This window comes from Austrofundulus limnaeus, unplaced genomic scaffold, assembly GCF_001266775.1.
Source record: "Austrofundulus limnaeus strain Quisiro unplaced genomic scaffold, Austrofundulus_limnaeus-1.0 Scaffold95, whole genome shotgun sequence".
NCBI classification, from domain to species: domain Eukaryota; kingdom Metazoa; phylum Chordata; class Actinopteri; order Cyprinodontiformes; family Rivulidae; genus Austrofundulus; species Austrofundulus limnaeus.
Genome location: NW_013952497.1, coordinates 615,664 through 626,584, shown reverse-complemented (window position 1 = coordinate 626,584; position 10,921 = coordinate 615,664). Strand labels below are relative to the sequence as shown.

The following is a 10,921-nucleotide window of genomic DNA, read 5'->3' as shown; positions in this document are numbered from 1 at the left end:
GGACCAACGCTGGAAACGAACTCTGGTTCGTTTAAAGCGGAGCAAATTATCAGGTCTGAATACGACCTGTATCTTGCCATTGTAAAAGAACAAATCCAGCAAGTCCTCTGCTGATTTTACAATAAAATACCAGAAAAAATATTTTTAAAATCGAAAAAAGCATGTCAGCGAAGATGATGAACCAGAATTCTTAAAGTAAAAGGGCTGCACAAGTCATCACAAAAACAAATTTTAGATTTGGACTCCACACACTTGGAATTTTGCCAGTCTCTTGTCATGGCATAGAATAAAATCTCTGTAAGCAAAGCTTATAATGAATGGTGCAACACACCTGCCATGCTGAAGCTCTGTTTGTCAGGTAGGGTACGCATCATTAACATCGGACAACGCTGGCCCCTCCTGTTCTCAGGAGAGGGGGCGGAGCATGGATGTGTATTGTGTGATTGAGGGAGTGAGCATCGTGAGCTGGGCAATGAAAAGACTAGCATTRTTTGCGAGTCTCAAACCATGAGTCCAACTCAAGTCTCAAGTCTTTAGGGTCCAAGTCTAAGTCAAGTCTAAGTCTCTAATAGTAGGGACTTAAGTGCGACTCATGTCCATGTCCGAGTGACGAGTTCCCATCTCTGGATCCAGCATAAGAAACTTAAGTGAACTTGAATAGTTATTTTACACTTTAAAAGTATATTTTGTTTTTATTGGATTTATTGAGGTTTTTTTTTTGGATGTTCTATTTTATTATTTATTTATTGTATTTAATTGTACAATATTCTTCTGTTTAAGTTAAAAAAAATGTATGTAGCCCATTGGTTAATAATAAATGGGACCAGTCTTTCTCATACCTATTGTTGTTGACTATTGTTTACTATTTGACCCGATCAAGACTTCAAGATTTCACACTACAAAAAGTGTAATAGAAGTATGTAGAATTCATTCTGATTTCGTATTGGGTCGATCAGTTGTAYTGGGACACCTCTATATCAAAGGGTCTTTGTAAACTTTTACCGACTACTTGTTGCTGGAGAAAAGAAAAAGGAAAGCTAAAGAAAAGGCAGTTAGAACCATCACTCCATAAACTAGCTCAGTGTTTCCTAACCCTGGTCCTCAGCATGTACTACCCTGCATGTTTCAGAGGTTTCCCTGCACTTACACGCCTGATTCAGATGATTGCAGTTCAACAAAAGCCTGCTGATCAGTAATCAATTCAAATCAGCTGTGTTGAAACAGGGAAACATTTAAAACATGCAGAAGAGCCTGCCTTGAGGACAAGGGTTGTAAAACAGTGGACTAGCACTCTTTAAAAGGAATGCATTTTGCCTGCCACTTAGTATGCCAAAGTTTTAAACAAAGCTCTCACACAACTAGATACCGCATGGCCCCCGCACCTCAGAAGTCTTTATTCCTAATAAATGTCATGCTACTAGGTGCATCCCAAAATCATCTTCAGAAGATTGTTAATCACTCATTCCTTCAAACCAGGTGTGTCAAATCAGGGAAACATCTAAACATGCAGGAAAGGAGTCCTTGAGGACCAGGGTTGAGAATCACTTCTTTAATACGTTACCTGATTTATTATGGCAAGGAATCAATGGCTTCCAGAGGCAATACTAAAAGACATAAAACTAAGTCAATATTATATTTTGAAAATGTGTCATCAAGCTCAGAGAAGTTTTTGAGGTGTTGGTCAACATTTAAAGCAGCGATTTTTAGATGTTTCCCTGCTTTGACACATCTGGTTTGAATGAATGAGTGATTAACAATCTTCTGAAGACCTGCTGAACAGCAGGGAAACAAGTAAAACATGCTGGATAGGGGTACTTGAGGACCAGGGTTGGGAACCACTGGGCCATGACTTTCAGCTACTAACACACCAAACAATTTAGCGCAATTTCTGTCACACTGAATGAGTTATAGCCACTTCTGTTTGTTAAGACTGATTAGTTAACCATTGGCCCAACCCTACAATGATTATAAAAATTACAAATTCCTAGATTTTGAAAAACAAAACAAAAAAAAAGTCAATAGTATGAAGAGAATGGACCTGACAATCTTTTAAGCCCATTCTCAGATTTTTTATCATTAAATTTTTGGCTTTTTTCTTGTTTGCTATATCATTGTTCTGGGCGGTATACTGGTTCGTACCAACTTTTTTATTTAATTATTTAATTATAAACAATTAGTATAAATAATTTTGTATAAGGCTCACCAAAATACATTACCTTTAAAACATCCAGAAAAAACTTCACAAAGAGAGTGAGCTGTTATAACCTTAAGGGGAGAGAGACGTTCATGAAATCTAAATTTAGAACCAGCTTCAAAGAACGGTGCAACTCAAAGGAGTCAGATTGTGGAATAATCTGGAAAATGATGTTAAAAGTGTCAAATCAATGTACATGTTCAAGAGAATGATAAAGGTTGGATTATTGAAAAAAATATATGAAACAGTATAATGTGTACTCATATAAATTGTTGTTCTAAAAGGATTAGATGTTTTTGCTTTATTATTATTTTGTTTACTGAAGATTATTATTGTTTGAATTTATACTTGAAGAAAAAGGTGTGGATATAAGATTTTTTATCTTCTCTCTGCTGCCTTTCATTTCATTGTATTTATATATTTTTTTTATTGTACATAGTATTATTTTTGTTTTTAATTAATTAATTAATTAATTAATTAATTAATTAATTAATTAATTAATTAATATTTTACTATGTTTTCTAACTTTATTAATTTTTAAATTTTGGTCATATTACCCAGCACTATTTTAATATTAAGTTAACTCCCTTTTGGGTAGGCTGGAGTTAAAGAAGAAATATTAAAAATAAGCCCTGACTAATACAAGGAAGTAGTGCCACATGTAAAAATTCTGTTTTGCTACAGATCGACTTACCTGACTGCATGCTCAAGCCTGGCCAATAAAGATTATTAAAAAACAATCGATCTACCACTATGTCTTCCTGATGCATGTTCTCCTTGTATTTATATGTTCATGTGAATAAATTAGGTTCTTGTAAAATGTAACTATCTACTTGGTTTCTAACATCACCGTGGACATGAAATGATTAACTCAAACAAAAAAATGCTGGATTCTATGAGGTGAGTGCTTAACTCGATGTGTAACTGAAGCGGTAAACTGGATAATGAGGCATGTTTCCTCTGAGCAGACTCAACAGATCTCTCCACTGGTACAGGTACCTAAGCTTTGATAGTTCCATGCTGACTGCAAAACCGAGATGAGTAGGTTAGATAATGAAGTTAAAGCTAAATCAAAGATTTCCTGAACACTCAAGCTTCAGAGCTGACAGAAACCTCAGTGTAAGCACTAAATGTTCCATCTATTTAAACATCAAAGTAAAACAGGCAATAAAGTGGAAATTAAGTGTGAGACGGGCCTGTATGTGTTAGTGGATGACATGTTCTCAGAAGAGATAAGACTCCTGTAGATAGAGGTTAGAGAAGTTACGCCCTCTGCTCTGAAACAGATTTGTCAGYTTATTCCATCAATGTAAATCCAAAAAATAAAGGTTTTGGACTTGGAATTTGGACTGAGGCAGATTTATGAAGAAATGACAGCATGAGACTGTTGTAGCATAAAGGCTGTGCACAACCACAAGCTTATATGATCAAATTTAAATAGCTGGGTGGAGGTCGAGAAGTCACTTTGTAAAATAAATAGTAATTTGCAGACTGGTTAAGGCTGACTTAGATTACTTCAAATTATTAATCTTTTGGGTATACTATTAAGATAAATGCATTTTTGCTTTGTTTTTTTTTTACTCGAAAGCAACTTACAAGATTCAGTTTAACATTGTACCACTTTGGTGTCATTTGGTCTCAAGCAGAAAGTGTGACAAACAAAACCGCACACAAACATGTTCCTCACTATAATTTAAGTAGACTTTAAAAGCGTCTCTCTCTTACACACAAACACAGTGGACTGTTAAAACTAGGCCTGAGGTGGAGTTTAACCAAATTCGGATCAACAAAACCCTCAATGTTTATGGAGTTGATAATTTTTCAGCAAGTACTTTTTATTGTATTTATAGTGGGTTTCAATAGGGCACAAAAAACACAAGGGGATAGTAAATATTCTGACAAAATAAAATAAAAAATGAAGGATTTTTAGGCTGTGTCAGGAACATTGGCTGTCAATAAGCAGCACGGCACCAAAAATAAAAAACACAAACAAAAATAAATGAGTCGCTGAAATTCTCCCATCAGACTTTCCAAGGGTTAAAGAAATTTTGTCTTTGGCATTTCTAGTTCCACAGAAAGTACTAATCTCATTTTTGCAGTTGAGTTCATTTAATTTAAGCTTTAAAAAAAAACGAGAAACAGTGAGATCTGTGAGAGTGTGAAATTAAAAAGGAGCACACTTTGAGTGCTTGCATAACAAACAAAGTGCCAGCTGAACATTTTAAATCAATAACAATTGCCCGMCTGTTGTTAGAAAGCGTAACAGGAAATCAATACACCTAGCTCACAACCCACAAACCACGGTCAGGCTCTGAATTTAGAGCAAAGCAGCATTTAAGTGTTGGCTGTARTTATCAAAAGACCCTGTCCTTGTGATTGGCTTGACTGCACCACCAACTAACAATGAAAGTTGTTGTGGGTGTGGTTCACAAGTTGAACCACAGAAAGTTAAGCAGCCCCACTGCATTCTAACTATGACATAATATTATCAYTCTGTCTCTTCAAAGATCAGTTTGRGGAARTKTCAACAGGAAGCATTAGTTCAACATAAACCCTGAATTGCCCCAATCTCTGCAGATGTAGGAWATTGTACCACTGCTTTACATACAGCGAAGTCTGTCATTTAATCCTGGCAACAGAACACAACGACGTCCATTCATGAGCAGATATACTCTTACACACACACAACAGGTTGCAGCTTAAGGGCAGATCCATGAACCGTGTACTCSACAAAGCAGTGGGCGATCGGGAGATGATTGCAGGTTGGGTGGATTAAAGGCTGCGTTAGATGATCGGGTCCGGAGTTTAGTGCTGAAGCCCAAACACATTTTCTGACTTCCTCATAAGCCATTAAATCTTGTTCTAAAAGTGAGGAAAAGACTCTCCACCCAGCTAGTAATTTTGAACTCTGGGCTTAATGGCATGACACAAGCCTCCACATCCTGTTAGCACAGCAGAGTGTTAACACCAACACAGTAAATCAAGGCGGCTACTTCTACACATGGATGTTTAAACTTCTGCAAAGGTGGTATAGGGAAACAGTAACCAAATACTGTATTTAATATGGTGTTATGCGTGAGAAAACATCTGCATCACTAATTTAATTTAAAGGGGCGATGCTTTCCAAGCCTATATTTCAATTTTATACTAATAAAGTAACTATGTCACATTTTCAGCTTATGAAAGAGCAATATATTTGTAAAAATCCCCAAAACAATTTACTTCTCGTCTTGACAGTTTCTAAATGCCTTGAAGTAGGTCTCTGTCTCTTTAAGAAACCACTTCTGTCACGCCCATTTCAGCATGTAGCCTGCCGAAGTTGTGGCGCGGAGGGCGGAGCTCTGCCATGAGGAAGTTCGGCTTAAAGACACATCCCAGAGGAGGAACTTGTCCCAAAAGGACACAACCCAGAGGCATTTCTGGTCCCCACCTGTCGTTTTGCTCCTCAACATGGCTGCCTAAAAACACTGCAGGATTTCTCAAACATGCATGAACGAGTCAAAGCAAGGCTTTGGGCTTGTTTTTTTTTTATGAGAGGATAACATTATAACGTGATATAAAACTCAAAAAAGTTGATTTTACATGATATTGCCCCTTTAATTTGATAYGTATTTTTGTTTGTTGTTGAATTTATGTTGTTGTTTTTAAAGAAATGACTAAACTAAACTAAAAAAATAAACTGAACTAGCATTCCTTGAAGAAATGTGTATCACCCACTAACTTGCATGCCAAAGATTTAAACTGGTTTAAACTAAATAAATTATCTAGCATGATCTTTGAGCCCTCAAATTTTGGTGATCCTGATGACTGTCAGCTGCTGCCACACCAAATTTAAGCTCGACGTCTGTAAAATTAACTTAGTGGCAGCCATTTTTGCGTTTGCTGTAATGACAATCTTAAATCAGGTTGACTCCGATTGATAATCAATCGGAGATGAACATTAAAAGATAACTTTCCAAGAGTGTCTCTCTCGTGAACAACTCTATTAAGCGATTCATCAGATATTTTACTAACACAGAAAGAAAACTGAACAAACATTACATTATCACCTGCTTTTCATGACAGAAGGTGATAATTTAATTGGTTAGACGTTTCATTAAGAAAAACTAAAAACCTTGAGACCAACAAATCTTTAAACTAATTTGTCTAAGCTGATGTGTTCCAACCAAAACGCACAATTCATCATATTTTCTTAAATAATGTACTTTATAAACAACCTAATGTCTCCTGTACTGCATTATGACTGTACACTAATATTCTATTACTCTCTAAGAAATTAAAGTTGTGAAATGCTGGTGTTACAAAAACGTTTTGACATCAACAACTATATTAAAATAAAATGTAATGAACTGCAAAATTATAATAAATTGAATAATTGCATAAAAACAATGTACTGGGTGTTATGGAAAGTCAAAAGATACAGGACACCATTTTATTTCAGAAACAAAAGGGAAAATGGTGTATATAAATACCCCAGCAAGTAATGGGTGAGTCTATCGTTGGAAAAAATTGCCCTTGATCCAATATGGTGTCTTTCAAGATGGCAGCCATGTTCTGGACATGGCCTAAACTTTTGACTCACCCTGCATTAAATGTTGGAACTAGGACACTTTTAAAATGCGGAAACAAATTGTTGGCTTTTAAAGTAGTTATGAAAAGCATTACAATCTAYTTTTCAATAAATGGGGTTGAAGTCATTTCTAGACCACAGTGTTCAGTTTTGCTTGCATTTTYCAAAGCTAAAGTGGATCTGTAATTGAATAAAATGTGCTTGGATGTCAAGTTAACTCTGTTATCAAGCACAACAAATCTTTGTCCGAGAGACTCAGCTTTAATGTTGCAAAGAAGACCCTTTAATCACTCTGCTTTGCTTCTGAACACTAAACCAAAAACAGCTTTCATCAAAAACATCAAGCCATCCCAAAGCCAAAATTATGTGTGCCATGATGCAAAAAACTAAACTAATTTTTAAGAGCAAACCATTTATGTCAACAAAATTCAAGTCAAATCTGATGAGATGTTAACAGATTCATGGAGTAAATTACCACCATGACCTGTTCTTTGACTTTTTCCACAAAAAAAAAAGGCATTTCTCCTTGTAACCAAGTTTGAATTTGTTTGCTTAAAGGGAGAAATTCAGGTAATAATGTGCAAAATTATGACAAAAAGTGCAGCCAATTCTAGTTAGATAATCTGTTTCCCACTGTGTGTTGKGTTATGAAAAAATATTTGCCTTCTTACAGATTTCTTCTGTATTTCCTGCTATTTTTGCAAGGCCAATGACGTTATARTTTAAATGTGGCCGTTAACACACACTAGTGTGAACACTATGACCCTAAAATAAGCAGCATGAGCAGAAAGAAAATGTGACGTAGTACACGGCACGCTGTTAATGGAAGTAATATGAATGCTAAACATGTTAGCATGTGTGAATCAATTCTGAAGGTAACTAAATTYCTATCTGTTTTTGTCCATTGTTTATATTTGATCTCACCTATTGAAGTATGCTTAACTAAGTATTAAGTATACATCACACTAGCATCAATATAACCTGACASAAATATTAGTATCCTATTTTGGTGTTGATTCTCAGTCACCCAGGACATGGCAAATTTAAAAAGTTAAAATAAAATAAGACAAAAACAACTGAACTTTTATTCTGTAACGACAAGTAGAGTTCAAAGATGTAAACTGTCAGACACTGGTCTCGATGGCATCAATATTTTTGATCAATTCCGTTTTTTTAATGATTTAATTTCTTAAGGGACAAAAACTATCCGAACTAAGCTAGCTTTGGATGATGTTTCTTATGGTTGAGTCATGAAATCTGACCCTAACTGAAGCAAGCTTTAGATGGGTTCTTTTGGGACCTTCTAGATGAATCGTCGGTGGGATTTTGCAGTAATTCTGTTCAGCTGGTCATTCCTGGGAATGTTTACTGTTCCGTGTTGTTTCCATTTTTGAATTATTGCTGTGTTTTAGTGATTTCTTGATTCTACRAGTCTAACGGGAATCAGGCCTGGGTGTGGTTACTGAAAWTAAACTCAAAACAATTATATTAATCCCAGTTAAGTCATGATTTAACAAGGGAGGGAGGTAGGGGTTGGGCAATATTGGCAAAAAAGTTAATCAYGATTAATTGTGGTATTTAGCCGATAACGATTAATTTGACGATTAATCCCCCAGAGTCCCTGGACACCCTTATATCCTAGTCACATGACCATTTTATAGGGAGAAAATTGGCTCTTCGTAAAAAATCGGTTCCAAATTGTGTCAAAATTACAGACTTCAGGCTATACATCAAACTTTAAATTGTGTTGATAGATAAATAAATTACACATTTTTTATGTTGGTCATATTTGAATCAGAGAGGAACACCAAGTGGTTAGTCTGCCAGGTGGCATTAATCGTATTAATTGCCAACTGCCAAAAATTAATCGATTAACGTTTTTCTGACGATTAATTGCACACAATACGATTAGTCCAACCCTAGAGTGAGGTAATTACTATTTCACACAAGGCCAGGTTGGTTGGTTTATATTTATTTGATGTTTTGAAACATTTAGGCCTGACCAAAAGAAGAAAAAAAAAGCATAAACGGAAAAAAATTATAAGTAYCTTTCAACAACATGACATAACATAACAAGACTTCTATTTTAAAAGGCATCATTCCCACTAAAATGTTTCATTGTACATGTTGTCCCTCATGTGTAAGGCTGAGTAGTCAGGAAAAGTCAGGATTGTTTGTAAGAACGCCTGAAAACAAAAGTAGTGACAGTGTTTCCTTTTTCCTGCTTCGTTTTTTTCCAGCTGTGTGGCGGCATCAGCAGATGTTCACGCTGACCTCGGGTGTGTTAGATGCACCGTTAGAACAACCACGACTGTGTGACTCTACAAACCATAAACACAACTCCTGAAATAAGTGTGTGTGGTCTGATTTAGCTTGTGCCGTATTGAAGAAACAGAACTCGGTGTAACCAAAGGAGCTTTGTGGTGATTAACCTGAGAATCCAAAGATTAGATGAGGTCAAACACAGGGCCCGTTCCTGTTTGGTCCAACTGAGGAGTCATTTTCAGASAGCACACTTTGAGTGTTTCTTCATACATTTGATATGCTCCAAAAGCAATAAAACACAATGCTTTTAATGGCTTTCAGCTGTAGCTGGCAGCTGAGGCGATCAATGACTCAACTCTGTGAGTACCTCAGATCTACCACATTACAACAGAAAAATGCTATTTCTAACAACCAAATGTAGTGTAAGAACATGTATTTAATTGTATGTACATAGGTTCATTCAATTACACACAGTAATGAAGAGAACATTTTCTTGCTGAGAACTTGCAGGGTGTTTTRGTCAAACTTTATGGGAGATTATTTAAAACATTTTTCTGAGTATTTATTTGTATGCGGAATTGATGTGTAGTTAGTATTAAGTCGAACTGAGTTCTAAACTTTAGTTTCCAGTTTGTGTACTTGCTATGGGAGACAAATCAACTATAAATGTCTGGTTTAGTTAGGGGAGTCTGGTGCCTCCTGCCAACATTCAATCACTTCTCCGTCACTATTTACCTTGGAGCTGAGCCGAGAGGGACTCCTGGTGCTGCTGATACTTCAGTGCCATCGCCTCGGTCCTCTTCAGCTGTTTGTGGGTCTCATAGGACACCATCCCCCCGTACATCATCCCRCAGACCACGGTGACCAGCAGCAGGACCTGGAAGATCCTCCGCTGCCTGCGGGAGCACACCCCGTTTCCCATGTTGGAGCCGCAGCCCTCCGCGGTGTCGGAGCGAGAAAGCCCCGTCTCCGCCGCTGGAAACTTCCTGACTCTACTTTTTTTCTTTACACTCCTCCCCTCACTCTCTGAGCATTTCCAAAGCTAAAGCTACGGGCGAATGTCCTCTTTCGTGTGCATATTTTTAAATTATTATTATTATTATTTTTATCGTAGCCTCAGTCAGTCTCCGCTGCGACTTCAAAGTAGCCGCTTGTACCTTTTTTTTTTAAGTTGTTTGACTTCAGGTCTTGTTTTGAAAAACAATACTGACGGTTCTCATTCGCCTCCTTCCCTCCTCTTACAGACCTGAGTGTTTCCAGTGCAAATCAGATGAAACTTGTTTTTAAAAAAATGTTCTTTAAAAATTCCAAAGTCCAGGACGAGGCCCCCCGAAGTACCTTTAATTCTAGTTACGTGTCAGCCGAGCAGCAGCCCCGATGCCATCAAGCTGAAAGCCCAGAGGAAGTCCCTCCTCCTCGGTCACAGTTCCCCCCCACTCCCGCCCTCCCATTGGTCACACCAGACCTCCGTCAAAACAACAGGCTGGGTCTCACCTTTGCACACACTTCGAGCAGAATCAAATTACAGGTGTATCACAAATACTCAAAGAACAAGAGCTTGTAACTTCACTGTATGTGAATGCAAAGGTGAGAAGAAAACTCAGTTGATTGGTCCTGATTCAAGGACCCTTTTTACTRACTATTCTGGGTTTTAGTCAAATCCTCCTCTGGTATGTTTAAACCAAACAGAGACATTCACAAAAAAAGGGTTAGGTTGGCTTAAATTTCAAGAACACTGACTGGACAGGATGTGCTGGTGTAGACTGTCAGTCATCCAGGACATAGCAAATTCCAAAAATATGATTGCATCAAGAGAGAGAATACAGCGGGTAAAATAAGTTTTTAACAAGTCACCATATTTCTCAGTAAATATATTACTAGAGGTGCTAATG

The 10,921-nt window shown here is 37.0% G+C and overlaps 1 protein-coding gene across 2 annotated transcripts in view; it reads right to left on the bottom strand.

Moving 5' to 3' along the window:
• golim4a (golgi integral membrane protein 4a) overlaps positions 1 to 10,408 on the bottom strand; it is a 25,458-nt gene extending 15,050 nt beyond the window's left edge. For both annotated transcript variants that reach the window (XM_014012832.1, XM_014012833.1), the window contains exon 1: positions 9,765 to 10,408. In XM_014012832.1, the coding sequence (XP_013868286.1) occupies positions 9,765 to 9,951 (187 nt within the window). In that variant the 5' untranslated portion in view covers positions 9,952 to 10,408. The remainder of the gene's footprint in view (positions 1 to 9,764) is intronic.
• Positions 10,409 to 10,921: the final 513 nt, after the last annotated feature.